Source organism: Barbus barbus (assembly GCF_936440315.1).
Source record: "Barbus barbus genome assembly, chromosome: 16".
NCBI classification, from domain to species: domain Eukaryota; kingdom Metazoa; phylum Chordata; class Actinopteri; order Cypriniformes; family Cyprinidae; genus Barbus; species Barbus barbus.
This window is the reverse complement of record NC_136744.1, coordinates 12,863,763-12,885,963: the sequence shown is the minus strand read 5'-3', so window position 1 is coordinate 12,885,963 and position 22,201 is coordinate 12,863,763. Positions and strand designations below refer to the sequence as shown.

The 22,201-nt window shown below is 38.2% G+C and overlaps 1 protein-coding gene across 2 annotated transcripts in view; it reads left to right on the top strand.

Moving 5' to 3' along the window:
- LOC306882264 (S1 RNA-binding domain-containing protein 1-like) overlaps nucleotides 1-20,825 on the top strand; it is an 80,757-nt gene extending 59,932 nt beyond the window's left edge. The window contains exons 21-22 of one of the 2 annotated variants that reach the window (XM_079436778.1): nucleotides 12,655-12,839; nucleotides 20,370-20,825. In XM_079436778.1, coding sequence (XP_079292904.1) covers nucleotides 12,655-12,839; nucleotides 20,370-20,662 — 478 coding nt within the window. In that variant the 3' untranslated portion in view covers nucleotides 20,663-20,825. The remainder of the gene's footprint in view (nucleotides 1-12,654; nucleotides 12,840-20,369) is intronic. The other variant, XM_079436779.1, reaches the window with a different exon arrangement.
- Nucleotides 20,826-22,201: the final 1,376 nt, after the last annotated feature.

Here is a 22,201-nt window from a genome sequence, read left to right as displayed (position 1 = left end):
GAACACACACACACACACACACACACACACAAACTAAATCGAATGCCTGATGAAAAAAATTATTTTAAAACACGTTCATATTTTAGAAAATGTAGTTAATATTTGCATCATTAATGATTTATCTTATCCACCTGCAACCCACCTGCAAATAATGCATTTTTTTTATTACCCGACCCCCAGATTATCCACAGCGCCCGCGGATATAACCGCCATCCGCGCATCACTACTGCGCAGATATCAACAGCATCACTGGGTTGTAGGTTGCCAAGTTTGGTGGACAAATGGGATGAAATTTGTATGTGTCGATTGTGTGAGAAGGATCCATTTCATACAAGATTTGGCAACTGGACAACCTTGACTTGATTATTCATATAATGAGGTTTGGGCCATACAAATTACGGGATTTTTACTGGAGGCGAATTTAGCAAACATAAAATACATTTACATTACATTTACATTTATTCATTTAGCTGACGCTTTTATCCAAAGCAACTTACAATTGCTATATATGTCAGAGGTCGCACGCCTCTGGAGCAACTAGGGGTTAAGTGTCTTGCTCAGGGACACATTGGTGTCTCACAGTGGATTCGAACCCGGGTCTCTCACACCAAAGGCATGTGTCTTATCCACTGCGCCATCACCACCAAATACGCCCAGTGGGATTTTTTTTTTTTTATAGAAAGATTAAAAATACGGGAGAAATATGGGAAAATATTTAAACGGGATGATAGCGGGATAGAATGGTAAAATACGGGAGAATCCCTCTCCCGGGACGTTTTGTTGTTTTTGTGAGTTTACAGAAATAAAATCGGTTTCGAACTGATTTTAAGTTGTTTCATTATCAGGAAACAAAGCTGTTGCCTTGAAAATAAAAGCAGTGCATTTGTATTGCGTACACCTAATTACACCTATTTGCGATTGACTTTTAATTCACAAATTAACTCATGCGGGCCAGTCAAGGATAGCCAGAGGGCCGGATGTGGCCTGGGGGCCGTACAATGCCCAGGTCTGGTTAAAGGGATAGTTCACCCAAAAATTAAAATTCTGTCATTAATTACTCACCCTCATGTCGTTCCAAACTCATAAGACCTTCGTTCATTATCGGAACACAAATTAAGATATTTTTTGTGCGCAAAGAAAAAATAACGACTTTATTCAACAATTCTTCTCCTCCAAATCACGTTTTCCGCCATTATCGAGGGTACCTCTGCATGTAAAAAACCATGTGCGTGCTGCTTACTATACATTGAACACGCATGCACTGAGTCGTGGTACTTTCCATAATGGCGGAATATGTGATTTGGAGGATAATAATTATTGAATAAAGTAATTATTTTTGTTTTCTATGCACACAAAAAATATTCTCGTAGCTGTGTAAAATTGTTGTTGAACCACTGATGTCACATGGACTGTTTTACCGATGTACTTTCTACGTTTCTGTGCCTGGAAACATTTTAATTGCATTGCTGCCTATGCAGGGTCAGAGAGCTCCCGGATTTGATCAAAAATATCTTAATTTGTGTTCCGAAGATGAACGAAGGTCTTACGGGTATGGAACGACATGAAGGTGAGTAATTAAGGACAGAATTTTCATTTTTGGGTGAACTATCCATTTAATGCAATAACATCATTACCGTATTGCATAATCATTTTGGAAAAATCTGATATTGTCACAGCCCCAATACTGATGTATAGAAATATTTAACTTGAATATAAATTTTTTGTCATTATTTGCTTGTCCTCATGTCATTTCATAGCCCTGTGACTTTTTTCTGTTGAACACATGTGGTTTTATATGTGGAAGATATTTTGAAGAATATCCTGGCAACTCTATTTCATACAATGAAAGTAAATGGGTATGGATGCTGTCAAGCTCCAAAATGACAAAAAAGCACCATAAAAGTGCTTTATATGATTGTTGCACTGTGTTCCAAGTCATATGGTGTGTGTGAGGACTGGACCACTGACGGTCTTTCTCTGAATCTTTTAAATCAATTGTGCTATTGTTAGATATGTCGCATCAGGTCTAAGGTAAATTATGACAATTTTCATTCTTCTGTGAACTATTCCTTTGAGTACTTTTCTGTCTTTAACAACCAAGCAACACACATATCCATTCCGGCATTATGAGCATTGCCAAGTGAGTCTGAGGGAGTGAATAGCTCTTCATCATTTTCAGTGCAGCATTAGTAACTAATTTTTCTCAGTCACTGAATCATCAGAGGGTTGATATCAAATATCTTACATTCACTGATGATAACGACTTAACTTCAGGGTTACCACACACTAAAGCAGCCTCATTGTGTCTGGATAGCCTCTATCTGTAGGCCCACCCAGTAGCTTATGGTGTGTGGAACAGAGGCCTCCTCCACAACACCCCTCGGCAGAGCTGCTTTTCATTATGCCCGGAGGATATGGCCGACTCCACTTTTCTGGATCCAAAAGAGCAGGAGCACTGGTACCCCCTAAACACTAACACACCAGAGGGTAACATAAGCCCAGCTGAGACCCCCTACAGAAACCTGAGCCCTTGGGCCAATCGCCCGCCACCGCCACACTCACACTGTAGCTGTTCATAAATCACTCAGAGCTCAGCTCTGCAACCTCCTCTCTCCATCTCTATTCTGTCCTTATGCCAACTCTGGCGCTCCAGAGTAACAGCTGGAGGGAAGCACAGTGTCCCTGACCAACATCACGGAAATCTATGCAGGACCAGTGGAGGATAGTGGGTAGTTGCCATTGGGCAGTATGAGTATTTGAGTAATTTGTTGAAATTGGTAGAAGTACAGGGCATAGGTATATGTGTGAAAGTCATTTACGAGCAGGTGTTGTCAGGACACTAAGCTTGTGTCTGACTTTTCAATTAATTTTCCGCTGGAAATTTGGTTGTTTTTTGTTTTTTGTATCATTTTTAACATTCACCATATGGTGAGCTAATGTGGAATGGAATGTTTGGTAATTTGTTTGCAGTTGATGTGTCTTTAGTTTTGTCGTAATATACATTGCTAATCTGGTAATACTTTACAGTAAGGTTTCATTTGTTAATGTTACTTAATGGATTATTATAAACGATCACTTTACAGTGTTTTTTATTATTCAAGGTTTATTTGAATTATATATTGTTAAATACATATTCTAATACATCTTTAACTTTTAAACTTGTATCACGGTTATTTTATGAACAAATGTGAATTAATAATAAACTGTAGTATATTTATGAATGAACCCAGATTAATCGTTGCTGTAAAAAAAGTATTTTTAAAGGGAAAGTTCACCCAAAAATGAAAATACTGTCATTAATTACTCACCCTCATGTCGTTCCAAACCCGTACCTTCGTTCACGAGAGTACCATAACATTTATGCATGCATACCTCTGCTTGCAAACAAGGCTCAGCCAAAGTCTCTTTAAGACAAGTTATGTAACTCGGCGGCCATCTTTGAAACGCCTCTCGGGCATGCAAGTGTAGGTCCTATCTCTTTCAATGGGGAAACATCAAATTCTCCCAAACTGTTCACTAAGTTTACGATTAATTTTCATATTTAAAATCACCAAAGAATGAGTTGAGTTGAGTTTATTTGACACAAAAAAGTGGTAATTCACTGTTACAACCTTCATTGTCAAGGATAACACAATAAAGTTACAGTAACTTATTAACATTGTGGTCCTTGCTATAAAAAGAGAGAAGAAAATCCTAGTCAAAAAATCCGCTCACTCCCATAACATAAACAGATCAACAATTCCTTGAAAAAATGTAAGACGTCCTATTTAAAAACAGTCTCTTCACCCTTATTCTGAAACTTTCACAATTTGTTAATACCTTAATATCTAACGGCAGCATATTCTATTCCTTTACACCTGAATATTTAAATGATCTTTGACCATACAGTGTCCTGTATCTACATAGATTAATATCCATAATGCTCTGTCTGGTAAAATGACCATGTCTTACATTAACCCGAGAAAAATAAGAATTAAAATATACTGGAGCCCTATCATTAATGATTTTAGGAATTAATTTTACTTTCTGTAATACAAATTTTCTTTCAATTGGTAACCAATCAAGCTGTTGAAAGTGTATATTATCCACATGACTAAAACGATGTAATCCTAAAACTAATCTTATCAATTTGTTCTGTGATTTTTGTAACTTTATCATCCAAGTTCTGGATAAATCGGTCATCCACGAACAACATGCATTATCAAAATGGCACTGAAATGAGCCTGTAGCAAGTACCATTAAACTCTCTCTATCGAAAAAAAACAGCATATCTAGATATATATTTAATTCTTCCATTCACTTTTCCAAACACTTTCCCAGCCATACTAGCCAGAACACATCCAAGATAATTGACCGCTGTTTTATTAGTTAGTTCATACCCATCAACTTTGATTACCAAATCAACCTCCTTGCTCAATTTATACTTAGACCCAAAAAGAATAGATTCTGTTTTTCCTAAATGTAATAAAAGCTTATTTTCCGCCAGCCAATCCTTGACCTTAATCAACTCTTCACCTAACTTTTCTTGAATTGTATTAGCATCCTTCCCAGAAGCCAATAAAGCAGCATCATCAGCATATAAGAACATATTACACTCACAAACAGCCTGGATATCATTGGTATATAATAAAAACAAAAGATGACCTAATACACTGCCCTGTGGGACTCCATTGTAAACCGTTTTAATCTCAGAAAGCATCCCTCCAACGTCTACCCTTTGCTCTCTCCCTGATAAATACGAAGCCAACCATGATTTAACTATATATGAAAAACCCATAGCTCCTACTTTGTCCAATAATATTGAATAGTTCACCGTATCAAAAGCTTTTTGTAGATCTAGCAGGACCATGCCGCACAAATTTCCTCTATCTAGCTCTTTTCTTATACAATCTGTCAAAAACAATAAACAAGTGTCTGTTTAATAAGACCTTCTAAAACCAGACTGGAAATCATAAATTAGTCTATTCTTGCTGACATAATCATAAATCTGTTTATGCACAATTTTTTCTATTATTTTTGAAACAACACACAAAATAGAAACTGGTCTATAATTACCAGGATCCAGTCTATTTCCCTTCTTATATAGTGGAATTACTTTAGCCATCTTCATATCTGCTGATACTATTCCTTTCTCGAAAGAAAGATTCACAATATGTGCAGAAGTAGGTGCAATAATAGTAGCTGCGTCCCGTAAAAACTTTGCTGGGATACCATCCAAGCCAGTTGCCTTAGACACTTGTAATTGCTCTAACATGACCTCAATCTGTTCTACCGAAACCTTACAAAAAGAAAAAGAGTTTGGCAATACACCCTTTCTTTCATAAACCCTTCTAGTAAATTCAATCCCATAGCTTCCCTTACTTGGGGGAAGCTGTTCCACTAAATTTGTAGCTACAGATGTAAAAAAGTCATTCAATTTATTTGCAACTATTCCTTTATCATATTTTACCTCTTCATTCACATCTAACCCTATATTAATTGAGGTAGGTTCAGATTTTCCCATTGGCGCAATCTTCTTTAAAACCTTCCATAATGCTTTAGGATCCTCATTCTTACATTTTAATTGATCTTTAATAAAATTCCTCTTTGTTACTTTTATTTTATCCTGTACTAAGTTTCTTATTACATTATAGTTATCAAAATCACCTGGGTCCTTCATCCTCCTATATTTTAAAAATGCCTTGTTTCTACTTTGTATTAGCTCACCTATCGACTGATCCATACAGGGACTGGCTCTTTGTTTAATTCGCACCTCTCTAAAGGGAGCTACTCTGTCTACAACATTTAGAAAACAATCTTTAAATTTCCCCCAAGCCTCTTCTACATCTGTAATATTCTGAATATTCTCCCATTTGATTGCTCCAAGTTGTTCTTTAAAAACGTCATTATCACAGTGTTTCAACAATCTAGTCCGCACAGTTTTATGACCCTTAAACTTTGATTTATAACGTTTTCTTGTACAACATATGATATAATTATCACTAACTCCATATTCAATCACTGGGCAATATTCATTTTATCAGAAACTAAAATAAGGTCAATGGTACTCTCCTTTTTCCCAGACTCTGGTTGCCTGATTAATAATGTTTTAAATTAAATTGACTACAAATCGATCTAAGAGCATTATAATTCTCACCAACATTCTTTCTTATATCCGTGTTAAAATCACGCATAATAATACATTCCTTAAACATAAAACCATTCAAATTACTCAAAACATCCTCAGGACCTCATAAAAATTTGTCTGATTCAGTGGTCGATAACATACTCCAAACAATAAAGCTTTAGATGCAGGAATTAATACATCCATAAATAACATCTCACCCCCTACACTCATGTCGATCACATTAAAATAAATGTCTTCACGAATAAAAACACATATCCCCCCACCTTTCCTATTTCGGTCCTTTCTAATTAAATTATACCTATTAACCTTAATCTCATCATCTGTTATTGACGAATCTAACCAAGTTTCTGTAAAACAAAGTATCCCCAAATTACAATTCTTCAGCAACCACCTTACCTCTTCCACCTTCGGCATTAAACTCTGTATATTTAAATGAACAAAGTGTTAACCTTTTACCTTAAAACAATCCTCAAACAAATCTTCTAAGTCCATAGAGGTCTGAAAAGCATTTTCAATGTTCACATCGCCATTACTACACACTTGCTCCTCGATGATTTTACCATTTCGTTCCTCCAAAAAACTATCGCTACTATCCCCGCTCCTCAGATCAGTCCTCACGGCTTCTTGACCCTCTGCAACACTCCTGCTCCGCTTGTCATCCCGCCTACAACCACATCGCTGCCACCGGCCAGTCTTCACGGCCTCCTCGGATCCCGTTCCAGCAACACCATCAGCTCCTCTGAGAGGGCAATAGGCAATATTAGCGTCTGCATTCAAATCTTCTGAATTTAACAAACGTACCTGCTCGATAGCAGTGTTGCATTCCATCAAGTTGACTCCATAATCGGTATAATCTCCCCTTGACCATATTTGCGGATTATCACCATCTCGATCCTTAACGATACTCCAGCTCTGTTCTTCAATATAATCGCCTTGCCAGCAATCGCATCGCCGGCTGATGTCCTCGGCCTCCTCAAATCCCTCTCCAAAAACACCAACAGCCCCCACTGGAAGGCAAGAGGTAATATTATATTTTGTGTTGAATTCCACAACTGAACGTGACAAACGCACCTGCTCAATAGCAGTGTTGCGTTCACTCCTGTTCCCTGGAGGGTTGAAAACACCACCCATTGTACAAACTCGCTAAATTTCCCCATTTGGCCCTGGACACGGATGGATATCTCCCGACATCAATAGACTTAGTATTATAATAAATTTACTGGCATTTGTCTGATGATTCGAGACGGACGATTTGTTTGAATTCAAATTTAAAAATGAAAATATAATAGTCAAGTCAAGTCACCTTTATTTATATAACGCTTTTAACAATGTAAATTGTGTCAAAGCAACTGCACAATATCAAAAAAGGTAAATAGTGTGTCAATAATGTAAAATGAAAAGATTAAAAAAATATTTTCGGTTAAAGGCATTTCATTATTGAATTTAGTGATGTCATCGTCCAGCTCAGTTCAGTTTAAATAGTGTCTTTGCAATCAGGTCGACAATATCGCTGGAAATGAAGTGTCCCCAACTAAGAAAACCAGAGGCGACAGCGGCAAGGAACCAAAACTCCATCGGCGACAGAATAGAGAAAAAAACCTTGGGAGAAACCAGGCTCAGTCGGGGGGCCAGTTCTCCTCTGGCCAAACGAACCAGCAGTTCAATTCCAACTGCAGCAAAGTCAGATTGTAATACACTGTCCAAGCATGTTTGCTTCAGGCTCCGCATTAAAATAATCACTCTTTAAATAAAAGCTCGACTCATTTCTAATCTGACTATAGTGTTTACTTAATGGATCAAAATTGCCAAGCATAACAAACACAAAGGCTGCGTCCGAAATCGCATACTTCCTTAGGTGAGTAGTATGTCCGAATTCATAGTATTCGAAAAACAGTAGGCGAGAATTACCCGGATGACCTACTACTTCCGCCCGAATTCTGTAGTAGACATACGATGGACACTTTACTGTCCCATGAGCCCACGGGAGAAGAGGCGTCATATTCGAAAAATGGCGGAAAGCGGCAACGTGGCTGTTTTCAAGTGCAAGTACCTCAGGGAAAAACATTGTTCATTGTGGTTAAATTGCACTTGTTTAAAATAATCAAAGTAAACGACTGACTTATTAAAGTTTAAACGTTGTAAATCGATGAGATGACTTCATGAACATGGCGGATGTAGTACGTCCGAATTCCATTCATACTACCCTCATTCATACTATATAGAACGTACTTTTTTAACGGTCGGGAAGTACGTTTGAATTCAAATGTAGTACCTACACAAGTAGTATGCGATTTCGGACGCAGCCTAAGACTGCTACTGCCATGCCAAACACTCCTGCCGCCATCTTGGATTGATTGAACTGAGGGAAAAAAAATTAAAAAATCTGAAAATCTGAACAACTGTATCTTTTACTCAAATAGCGTTATAAATATTTGTTTTCCTTGCACACAAAAAGTAATAATTTATAAAATTATCGTTGAACCACTGATGTCACATGGACTATATTAACAATGTCCTTACTATCTTTCTGGGCCTTGAATGTGGTAGTTGTGTTGCTGTCTATGTAGGGTCAGAAATCTCTCGGATTTTATCAAAAATATCTTAATTTCTCTTGCTAAGATGAACAAAGGTCTTACGGGTTTGGAACGACATGAGAGTAATTAATGACAGAATTTTCATTTTTGGGTGAACTATTCCTTTAATAGTTAATAAAATATTTTGTTGTTAAAAGTATTGTGAACAGCTAATATATTATTAATGTTAACAAACTGAACCTTATTATAAAGTGTTTCCAATTATATAGTATATATTATAGTGTATACTATGTGGATACCAGGAAGACTATGGATCATTTTGTTGAAGCTAAAAGGCATCCAAATAAAATAAAAAAAGTCTTTTATTTAGCAAGAGGATGCATCAAAAATCACAGTAAAAACTTTTTATACATTGTTTATTTCAAACAAATGCTGTTTGTTTTGAACTTTCTATTCATGAAAGAATCCTAAAAAATTTATCACAGGTTCCACAAAAATATTACCAGCACAACTGTTTGGTGCTAAAGAAAAATTTCTTAACATACTAGAATGATTGGAGAACTTAATGATCGGCGGTTCATCTTAATGCTTTAAATTCAGCTTTGCCGTCACGAGAATAAATTACATTTTAAAATATATAGAAGTTAAATTGTAATAATATTTGACAGTATTAGTGTTTTTACTGTATTTTCGATCAAATGAATGCGGCCTTGGTGAGCACAAGAGACTTATTTCATAAACATTACAAAACTCTTACCGTTTGACCATTAGTGCTGTTCTTGCTGTGGAGGCTACAGAACATGGAATGTCACTTGAATGTCTCGGTTCTGTGGTTCTTTTATCGAATCATTTTCCTGAGAGACAAGCTGGATTTCATCTGCAGTGTGTGTGTGTGTGCGTGCGTGTCTGTTACTCTTTGCATTTTCATCACCTCATAACTCAAAGGCCCAACAGAGTCTATGATTATTATTTTTTTGTTTCACTAGATCTAGTTCTGCTCTAGAATCGTTAGATGTTTCACTGTGAGCATGAAAGACTGCTTATGGCATTGCACTTCTGTGTTTATTGCTCAGTATTGAAAATGTATGGATTTGGGTTTGTTCTTAGAAGGTTTACCTCTTAGAAAACTTTGATGCAGAACTCTTCCAACAGTGTTTGTATAAGTATGATAACTTATGCAGCTTGTTGAGGCATGTTGTTACTTTTCACCTGTTAAACTATAAAACGCCACCTGAGCCATATTCTTAATAAATGTGTTGATTATTCATACATATGAATTTCTCGCTAAATTGATGAAGGATCTGTGTCTTGTCAATGTTTGGACACACACAGTTTAAAATTACACTCTACCAGCATCCGTCCTGTTAAGCGTATACTTTTTCAGGAGGGTGAGTCGAGCAGGAGCAGTGATCCGTATGCTAGTGCTGTGTATCTGTTTGTGAGCTTGGACAGTGTGAAATTGTCTGGCTACATACAATAGAGCGAGTGTGGGTAGATTTGCCTGACACTGTCAAACCCTCTGTCTGCAGCAGGAAATGGGTGGGGCTTGAACCCACCTGCCCTGTCAGTCACACAGAGGACAGCTGCGCTGGCGTCAGGCTGTCACGGCGACGGCCATCCATCAGCAAGCTGGCTCAGCAGGTCTGCCCCCTCCTCTTGCCAAAACTCACATTCCAGTAATGCCCAGGATCCCAGCATTCCACAGCCACCTCTGGACAGCTTGACCCCCTGATACAGGCTTGTTGCACACTCCAGGACATGTGTGTTTCCCTGTAGAGGTTATATTGCTCATTTGCACTGTGCTCTGATCAGTATTTAGGCACTAACTTCATGATTTTATAAGGCAAACTGAGGAATTATGGACTGACCTTTTATTTTAACTTCCAAATATATAATTTTGTGATGCCTAAATTCACTTTATTCCATTTAGAATTTTTATTTTTTTATCTAAATAGTATAGAATTTAGATTTTTGATTTTGACCATTTATTGGGAAGTCGTGGCCTAATGGTTAGAGAGTCGGACTCGTAATCCAAAGGTTGCGGGTTCGAGTCTCGGGCCGGCAGGGATTGTAGGTGGGGGTTAATGTCCAGCGCTCTCTCCACCCTCAATACCACGACTGAGGTGCCCTTGAGCAAGGCACCGAACCCCCAACTGCTCCCCGGGCGCTGCAGCATAAATGGCTGCCCACTGCTCCGGGTGTGTGTTCACGGTGTGTGTGTTCACTGCTGTGTGTGTGTGCACTTTGGATGGGTTAAATGCAGAGCACGAATTCCGAGTATGGGTCACCATACTTGGCAGTATGTCACTTCACTTCACTTATCAGTTATTGCCTATAATACAAAAGTAATAATTGGTTTATTGGTATCAGCCAGAATTTTAATGTGGGAACATTTCTTATGGTTGTGAATTTTCTCAAATGATTCCGCATATAAAATTTGTAATTTGAATGTTTTATTATTTATATGCTATGATTATTTTTCAGTTTTCTATTTTCATGAAAAAAATTTTTTTTTAATCCAATTATTCGTAATTGTATTTATTTTTCAAGCATACACAGGACAAAACATTACAGACAAATGTCATGCTGTCTGAAAATATTCGGCACTCTAAATTTTAAATCCTTGTTTTACTTATTGCAATATGAAATTATTAATGAATTTACAAAACAACAGGGGCCAAGAATGATGCACTTGTCTTTTCACGTAGCCAACGGTTATTACACTTTTAACTGTTTTAATGACTTAGCCCAGTTTAAAAATTTAAAAATGAATTATTTTGGTTTTAATTAACTTATGCATATTAAATTTAGTTACAGATTATTCCAGGTTCTTCAAGCAGGCATTTTAGTGATCTTATGAGCAGAACTGTGGTTTGATCTGTTAAGGTGGCAAATAAAGTAATAATAATTATCAAAAGTTATTATGGAGGGTTATTTATGGTCTGTAGTGAAGTAATATATGGGTTTCTTTTGAACCACAGATAAAATCTGTTTCAAAATCAGCTTTCAGTATTTGAACTTTTAGTACTGGCTGTAGTGTTACAGGTTTTTGAATAAACACACTCCCAAACTAAGAACAAAACTCCAAACTCTGAGAAATGTGGCATTAAAAATGAAAAGAAATGCCACATAAGTTCCAAAACCAAAGTTTTGTTAATTTAATGCTAAAGCACTAATCTAAACAGCTATTTTTTGAGGTATCAGGAAAACCTAAAGTTTTTTTTTTTTTTGGAAATCTGTAATTTCAGTGCAACTCAAACTAAATCGAATACGTTATTTGCCTAAAGATTCCCACCCATACATATGTTGTGTATTTACATGCATTTTTCGATTTGTAGTATATGTCCCTAACAGTCCTACTATATATGCAGCACAATATGAAGCTGAAGATTAACCACTGTCTCAGTATTACAGTTCATGATCACATCATGAATATAAAGGCTCATCCTGAGCTTATGGCCTGTGTCAAGTAATAGGCCATGTCTGGATCTTTTTTGCTGGCTGTGTTTGCTCTGTGTTCCTGCGTCACTGCTCAAGCCTCAGCACTAACCTTCTCCTTTTATGTATGGTGCTCACAAGGCGGTTAGATTTATGGAGGGAGACAGAGTCTTCATCTCTGGGACTCTAGAAATCAAGATTTAGGGCATAATTAGTCTCACCTCCCCTCCCCTATCTACCTCCTCTCCCAGTCTTTACTCTCCTCCACTCCGTGTGTCGGCCTTCAGGCTTCTCGCTGGTGTCGGGGGAGTTCCTCCACGTGCACTGGGCTCCGAGAAGGGCTATTAAAAAGCCATTCATTAAGACACCACCTCCCATGGTCCTCAACAGACCTCACTGCCTTAACACAGCATCTGAAAGTGTATGTTTTTGCATGTGGAGTGTTTCTGATTAAGATGAAAAAGTTTACATAAGTTTTTATATGAAGTGTCCTAAACATTTTTATTTCTTCACTTGTCAAGGCAGTAATTGCATGTTCTTGCTCTCTTCATTTAGGTTCTTGTCTCAAATAGGGGGCAGTTTGGATCAGATGGGCAGCGCTGTGCTCAGGCAGAGTATTGAGAGCAGTGTTAAGAGCCGAGGTCTAGATGTCTTGGCCAAATCTCTGGACACCACACCTGAGACTCTTCAGCTCATTGTGGACGGACTAACTCAGCCACCTGGCTTTGACATTCGTCAGGGTAAGTGTATATCTATGATGTGCCCACACTTTCCTCTTCATAAAGGACAGTATAAACATATAAAAAGATTGCTCACTGACCCGGGCCACTTAAAGGGATAGTTCAGCCAAAAATACAAATTCTGTCATTGATTACTCATGTTGTTCCAAACTCATTAGACCTCCGTTCATCTTCAGAACACAAATTAAGATATTTTTGCTGGAATCTGAGAGCTCTCAGACCCTCCATAGACAACAAGGGTCCTTACAAGATCAAGGTCCAGAAACGTAGCAAGGAGATCGGTAAAATAATCCATGTGACATCAGGGGTTCAACCGTAATTTTACGAAGCTACGAGAATACGTTTTGTGCGAAAAAAAAAAAGACTTTATTCAAATTTGTCTCCTCCGCGTCACCCTAGTGCCATTTTAGAGAATATCCACTGAACGCAAACAGCGTATGGTCTTCTCTGTCAGCTGCGCCACACGGATACGTTGTTTTCGCTGAGATCAAAGTGTACATACAACGTAGAGTTAAGTCAAGTCAGGTCACTTTTATTTATATAGCGCTTTTAACAATACAGATTGTGTCAAAGCAACTTTCACAACTTTCCAATATCAAAATAGGAAAATAGTGTCAATAATGTAAAATGACAAGATTAAACACTCAATTTTCAGTTAAAGGCATTTCATTATTGGATTCAATGATGTCATCGTCCAGCTCAGTTCAGTTTAAAAAGTATCTGTGCAATCAAGTTGACGATATCGCTGGAAATTAAGTGTCCCCAACTAAGCAAACCAGAAGCAACAGTGGCAAGGAACCAAAACTCCATCGGTGACAGAATGGAGAAAAAACCTTGGGAGAAACCAGGCTCAGTCGGGGGGCCACTTCTCCTCTGGCCAGACGAACCAGCAGTTCAATTCCAACTGCAGCAAAGTCAGATTGTGTAAAGGACTCATCTGGTTCCCAAGGTCTTGTCCCAATGGCCGTCTAAGTGACAAGGTCTTCAATGGGGATCTGTCTCTGGGGCTCATCTAGGTGTCCTGATCTCCGCTGATGTTCAGGGCTGTAAAGGTCGTATGTAGGTGCTGATCCACCATCTGATCTGGATACGGACTGGATCAGGTGGTTACGGTGATCTTGGAATAAGAAAGAAAACGTAGAAAACGTATCCGTGAGGAGCAGCTGACACAGGAGAGCTTATGCTGTTTACATTCAGTGGATATTCTCCAGAATGGCGCTAGGGTGACATGGAGGAGACAAATTTGAATAAAGTCGGGTTTTTTGGGGGGGGTTTTGTGCACAAAAAGTATTCTCGTAGCTTCGTAAAATTACGATTGAACCCCTGATGTCACATGGATTACTTTACCGATCTCCTTGCTACATTTCTGGACCTTGATCTTGTAAGGACCCTTGCAGTCTATGGAGGGTCTGAGAGCTCTCAGATTCCATCAAATATATCTTAATTTGTGTTCTTACGGGTTTGGAACAACATGAGGATGAGTAATTAATGACAGAATTTTCATTTTTGGGTGAACTGACCCTTTAACTCTGTCACTTTCCCTTTTTGGGCCAGTTCTGTTCCCACAATCATATTCCTTGATTTTGTACATTCATTTTCTTGACAACTGCTTATTATGTTCAAGTTACATCATCATTGTTCAGCAGAAGTGTTTATAGATTTATGGAGTTACATTATAGCTGTGATTTCCAGCTTGACGCAAATTGCAAAAGAAAAATACATTTCTAAAAATTAAAAATGTGTAATTTTTTTGTGTTGGTTCCAGTGAAAATCACATCTACTGTTGATGAGCCCTTTTTTGTTTCATCAAATGATTCATTCACCCAGATTACAGACTGTTTAGCTGAGTCTCTGGACAGCTTTTCCAACACACTTTCATGGCAATCCATAACATTTAAAAAATTTGTCAAATGTGTTGCGAATTTGTACTGTATTGATTTGTACGTTCTTTCGTACGAGCTGAAATCATAGAACGCAAACCATCTTTTAGCATTACAAAAATACTGTCAGGATTTATTAAAGACATGCACAGCAAAATTAGCACTGAAAAGGTGTGGATTTTTGTGGCTGAACATATTGCATGTGCATTTGTAGGAGTTTCTCTTTCAGACACAAAATTTATGAGAGTATTTAAATTGATTCATGCAACGCCATTTACTAAGGTTTGCTGTAGTTAATCAAATAAGCATGTCTTAACCTACTTTGTAACCCACGTCCGCCATTTTTGGAACGGTCTGCGAATCTTTGAGCACATTGACTGTGTGCGTCTACAACAGCAAGTTATACGTTTGTATATCTTTGAATATTCATTAATTATTATGGTGAATGTGAGATGGCTGACGCGTCAACGTATCTGGAGCGGTCGAATAGGGAATCTACACATATCTATGGTCTGCTCGTCACTCCACGGAAGAGAGAGGTGGAGTCAGCAGAGCTCACTAACATTTAAAGCAGTGGTTCCCAACCTGGGGGTCGCTAAAGATTTGCAAGGGGTCGCCAAGCTTGCTCTAGTTTGGCCACAAGATGAAATTCTCGACAATGAATATGAATGAATTAGAGGTGTGCGATTATGACGATTTTTGATCTGATGTGCGCTTGTTCTGAGCGCATACACCTGAAGCACGCACTAAAAAGCATGTCTAACAGCGCCTGATTACTCAACTAACTTATCTTTAGCGCTAATTCTGTCAAAACACACAAGGTTTACATACAGACTCAGTTGGTTATCTCTAAAATGAAAGTAAATAGTTGAGAGAGAAACGGATGCGTGCCTGTATATTAGATGCGTGCGGGTCTTAAAGGGACAGGACACTAAACATGCTGTCGACTGTCAATAAAGGGATAGTTCACCCTAAAATTTTATTTCTGTCATTATTTACTCACATGTTGTCCCAAACCTCTATTAATTTCTTGTGCTTAACCCAAAATAAGATATTTTGAAGAACGTGGGTAACCAAACAGTTGTTGATCCACATTGAATTTGATAGTAAGAAAAAAAAAATCCTATGTAAGTCACTGTGGACCAGCAACTGTTTGGTTCCCCTTCAGGAACTCGAGCTGCATCGAAGCGCTATGGGACCGCGCTCTGAATCACATGTGTAATCTGTCCAATGGATGGGCTAGACGTCACGGGCGGGTGACGTAATCGGCCAGGAAGCATAAAAGCATGTGCGGTGGAACCGGCGTCAGCTTTTTGTCATTCAGCAACCGCTACTCTGTGTGTGTGTCTGTCGATCTGTGTTGTGAGTCTTATTAGTGTTGTTTGTCCCTCACTTGAATAAGCTCCACAATGTCTAAAGTGCAGATAAAACTAAGCACTTGGGCGAGAGCAGATCGCATTACAGGCTGTGTGTTCCTCCCTGCAAACGATCACTGCTGGGGATACACACAGTCCGTGTGTGGTCTGCTTGAGAGCAGAGTCAGCTCTCGAGGGAGCTTTAGCCACTCGTGGCCCCTTTTTCTCTCGCCATCGTTGTGCTCCTGAGGGATACACACAGGGCAGGGATTTGGAAGTCCGGCGGCGTAGGCATCTCGTTCCCATAGCGCTTCGACGCAGCTTGAGTTCCTGAAGGGGAACGTCTCAGGTTACGCATGTAACCATGGTTCCCCGAAGGGAAACGAGACGCTGCGTCGAAGCGCTATGCTTTTATGCTTTCTGGCCGATTACGTCACCTGCCCGTGACGTCTCGCCCATCCATTGGACAGATTACACATGTGATTCAGAGCGCGGTCACGCTGAAAGCGTTCCCATAGCGCTTCGACGTAGCGTCTCGTTCCCTTCGGGGAACCATGGTTACATGCGTAACCTGAGACGTTTTCCACCTTCTTCAAAATAGCATTTATGTTCAGCAGAAGAAAGAAACTCATTCAGGTTTAAAACAACTTTTGAGTAAATGATGGTATAAAAATAAAACATTATGACAAAATTGAAAGACAGATGACAGAATATTTATTTTTGGGGGAACTATTCATTTAATGTTAACAAAACAACAAAATGCAAAGAGAAAAATCATTCACTATTCTTGACTGAAAAACTTTAATACAGTTGCTTTAGGAATCTATGCAGTGTTTTATTTTTATATTTGTTCATTTAATTTCAATGAATGCTCCTGCTAAATACACCTATTGTACCTGAAAATAAAGCACTGTTTGTTTTATTTGTATATTATGTGTATTTGTAATGTGTATCTTTGTTCTTATTTTTTAATAAGAAAGATAAAATGATGACAAAGATTTTTATCTTCGCCCACTTTGGCCTAAATATCTGCCATGTCTTTTTTTTTTTTTCGTTGCCTTGAAAGGCTTTGTCTTTCTAGTTTGGCTGTAATGCTCAGACAACTTGTAAAACCAAAATAGTAAAACCAACATGACAAAGAATCGTGATATTTCTAAAAAAAATAGTGATATATTTTTTCAATGTCGCCCACCCCTAGAATGAATTATATGACTGTATCTTTGAAGGGAACCGACTGTCTTCAGAAAAATGTCCATGATATTTTCTTCATCTTACCTCCATATACTGCCTAATAAAATTATTAGTTCAGCTGCTTTGTATACAGCAGTTACTGGGCAAACATCTCTCTGTTCCATAAGCGCCCCCTGCTGTCAGAAAGTGGATTCATATTTTCATCCAGCCTGTCTCCCGTTATTGTTCAAATCAACGCAAAAATCAGACCAAATTTTTATGCACAGTTGTAAATTTCTGTGTGTGTTGGTGAAAGTTTTTTTTATGTTAAAATAGGGGTCCCCTGAAAAAAAGGTTGGGAACCACTGATTTAAAGCAACATGAACTAGATCAGCGTGCTGAAAACAGAGCTGATTTTGACAGAGTAAAGAAGGTGTTTTTTACACTACCATTGAGAAATTTTTTAACCAGTGTTATAGACTTTTCATTAAGACCCTAAAGAATCATATCAACTTGTGTTAAATGGGCATCCGATGACCCCTTTAATTTATTTTGAATGCCAGAGGAAGGCATTATCTGAACATATCCTTACGCTAATTTGCGCTGCTCTTGGTAGATTGCGTTGGTCATTATGGAAATTAGATGTTGCCTCTGTGTTCTTTCAACGGGTTAATTCACCCCAAAATTTAAATTCTGCCGTTAATTACTAAGATATGTTTTATTAAATTTAAGAGCTGGCTCGTGCATTAACAGCACCAGATGTTTGTGTCGTGGTACTCTTGTAAATGCGTGTCGAAAACTGACACTGAAGAGAAGAAATTGTTCGATGAAGTCATTATTTTTGTTTTCTTTGTGCACAAAAAGTGTTCTTGTAGCTTCATAGAATTAAGGTTGACCCACTGATGTCACATGGACTGTTTTAATGATGTCTTACTATCTTTCTGGGCCTTGAATGTGGTAATTGCATTGCTGTCTATGCAGGGTCAGAAATCTCTTGGATTTAATCAAAAATATCTTAATTTGTGTTCCGAAGATGAACAAAGGTCTTACGGGTTTGGGATAACATGAGGGTGAGTAATTAATGACAGAATTAAAATTTCTGGGTGAACTAACCCTTTAATTTGAGTTTTGTCAGTAGATCACCTGCAGAACTTTACACTCGCATGTTTTTTTTTTAAATTGCGCTCTCGTGCTAATTTGTTTAATAAATCTGCGCCAAAATTGACAACTCAGTTGTTTTCTCATGAGGTTGGATTGACGTTTCCATTCAATGGAAGTGGATGGTGACCATTAGCTTTTGAGCTGTTATGCTCAAAAAGGATGAAGAGGCCTAATTGCATAACAAATGACCAACTCATACACTATAGTTAAAGTCAGTATAATGGCTTTGTGTGAGGAAAAGACTGAGGTTCAAGTTATTATGCACAGATAATCTTGCTCGATGGCTTTGGAGATTCATTAAATGAAAATGAGGAGCTAGGACATTGTCCTATAAATATCTCCGTTTGTATTCCACCAAAGAATGTAGATCATACAGATTTGTCAGGCGGCTAAGTAAATGCAAAATTTTAATTTTGTGTTGCTTAAATTAGCAGAATAGACATGTAGGATAACCATACACAATATAGACAGGCTAATGCAAACTAAGTGCATGGACGTTTTACATTTTCTATAATGAGGTTCGGATTGTAGCCTGTGGCTAGGTTTTGAAATCAGTTTAGCACAGCACAAACCAAAGTATCAAAGTTCTTTCTCAACATGGCCGCTGTGCAGATCATAGACAATGCTGGCATCTCATACTCTCTTTCTCCCTCCCATCTAACAATTCTCCTCCCGTCTCCCCTGAGTCCGTCTCTTGCCTGTGAGATGACTTGGCGACACTCCAGGCTTTTGAAGTCTTGCCGCGTAATTTGGGGGAAGACCCGCATTATTAAAGCAGACCTGCCGACAGATATATCATTAATGAGAGAGAAAGCTGCGTAAAGAGGAAAGCAGAGTAGCCTTGATCCCAGCGCTAAAATCCCCCAGTGACTCTCAGAGTGAATAAAAACAACCAAACAACAAACGCCTCTACTGGTTTTAATGTTAAGTTCAGACATCTGAGAAGACATTGTTTTCCTTCTGCGGGTGTTGATAGTAAATGTTATGTTTCATTAAAGGTGACAGGATTATAATTGAGATGAATGTCTTAACGTGTTTTCAAGGTTAGGGAGCAGAGTTCATTATATGCAGTGAAAGGTTTTCTTTGGGAATTGGAGGGGGTTTTATTTCCACACTTGCAAAGCTTATGGCAATGCTCATTGAAGTTGAATTAAAACTCTATTTGTAGGTCTTCTAGAAATAAGTTAATCTGAAAATGCCACAAAACATTACACATCTGAATAAAGTGTTTTTAAACATCATTGACCAAGATCATTAGCAGAGATGGTCGCAGACGATGAGATGTCATCTCGTCACTGTCGTGCATTAGATAGGATGCTAGATTTCTCATCAGAAGGCTGCAAGCTCACTTCCCCTGGTTGGAATCCTGATGGGTTCTGCTCTGTAGCCAGCTGTATAAATAACTGCCATGTGAGCGGTGCTCTAGGTAAGGTGTCCCGGATAAGAATAATCAGAGATGAATGTTTCCTGGACTGCAGAGCCTGCTGAGAGGCCATGTTTATGTAAAAAGCACCTCCCAAAGAAAATCACCTCAAAAAACAGACAAAATGGACTCGGAAAGAAGAGGTTTGAGAGGCCTGGTAATTCTATTTGTTTTAAACCATTAACTGAAGCTTGTTCCTGATGTCTAGCTTTGGAGTTATTGGATCAGTTTGGAGGACGGTGCTCAAGACTTGAAGGGAAGGAGGCTAATGTCAGTCTTAGTCACTGGAAAAAGACAAAATCTGTTTAAATATTCTATCTTTCCATCTAATGGTGCAGTCACATTTACCATTGCTTGGCAAAATTTCGTAAATTCCACTAATTTCAATAGGAGTCCAAGAGTTTGCGTGCTTTGCGTGAGGGCAAAAAGGTTCACTACAAGAATGCATCATAAATTACAATGTAAAATTGTTTGCCCATGAAATTTCACATAATGACCGCACCTTTACCCTAATTATTTTCTTTTTTATTGTCCTCAATAGATTTTGAGCAGGCAGATTTCAAGCGGGAAATTGTGTCCATGAATGACCTACACGAAGGAATGGTGGTAACAGGCCGTGTAACAAACACTGCTTTATTTGGAGCCTTTGTGGACATTGGAGTCGGACGTTCTGGTCTCATCCCAAAGCGTTTCATCACTCCGGATAAGCTTCCTGTTGACCAGCGGCAAAGAAGCTTAGCTCTCGGCCCAGGTGAGCGGGTAGAGGTACGGGTCATAAATGTGGATCTTCAGAGGAATCGGATCACTCTGGACCTCATTAGAGTTCTCAAATAGGAACTAGTCATTGAAGGTTTACCGTAGTCAAGTCTGTGACAAAAAGTTAATATCTTTTGTTCTTGTTGAAAGATACTGTTTTTGTTCTGTTCTGCATTTGACTTGCTGTTACTGTAGTTTTCATAACTTCAATAAAATAGATATCTTGACAGGATTATAATTGAAATGATTGTCTTCATCTTCCAAAATATGATGATTCTTATTGCAAGTGATGCTCTTTCTAAAATATCGTCAGTTATATATTCTCAGAAAATTATTACAATACCATCTGTAGAATATTTACTTAATTTCTGCATATTAAGATGGCAGTTATTTAGTTGGTAAAAATAATTGAGTTAAACATTAAGTTAACCTTAAAATACAGTTTTTGTTAATTATAAAAATACAATCTATTTTTCAATATCTTTCATACCTTTGCAACCCCCAATTAAAAAACTTGTGGTATAATTAATGGATGCAATTATATGCAAAATTGAGTGCAGTTAATAATTATATTATTATTATTTAAAATAATAAACTTGTTCTTTTTACGTAAGTATTGTTGTTTTGTTCTGTGTTTCTGTGACCCACTGTTACTGTAGTTTTATTCCAGTACAGCAAAATTATGATGCCTGAAGAGGGCGTTTCAGAGGCCTGTGATCCAGACACTAACTGGATGCTGTTGCTATGGACCACTCAGGATCCAGTCGCAGATGTTACGCTACCAAACACAGGCCTGTTTGATTGACAGCCACTTATCAGGCAAAGAATGGGGGGCTTGTAAAAGCAGCTGCCACACTGCAATATGACTAGAGGCCGTGGGGAAAAAACGAAACCTAATTATCCTAGACTAGCCACTTGCTAATGAGCCACTTCAAAATTAATCCCACGCTCCCTCATCTCTATTATCTAATCTGTTTGTGTTTATATGACACAAATTAAAAAAATGGATAAATAAGAAACCTGAGGTGCCCTGAGCACTTAAAACAAACCACAGGGACCGAATTCCAAATGAGTGTGTGATATTTGCATTGGGGACGTTGCTTTGTATTACAGAGAAGTTTCATCAGAACTCAGCTGCAGCGGAAGGATTGAAGCTTCATTGTATGATCAGATGTGGTGGATTTTACATTGTTTTTATTCGATTATTCTGCAGTAATAAGCCACAATTCTTTTCTTTTACTATCATTTGTTGACTCAAGCTGCTAAAATTATGGATGGTATATCTTTTTCCATATCTTAATTCTTTTAATGTCTTATTAGTAAATATTTTTGTCTGAAGCCTTTGTGAGCATAAGAGCCTCCTTGAGAAAACATAAAAATCATGTGTTATCAAACTGATCTGTTGTTTTTGATCTTAAGTTTAAAGCCATGCATTTTCCTTTCTCGTTTGTTATCTGGACACAAAGATGCTTTGCTCTGATGTTGAAGGGGTCTCACCAAGAAAGGCTGAGGGTAACAGCTGGTCTTTACCACTGACTATATGGCCATTTGTGTGCAACTCTTATCTTTACAGACTTCACCAGACCATTTTCTGGGATTTTATCAGAACTGCATGTC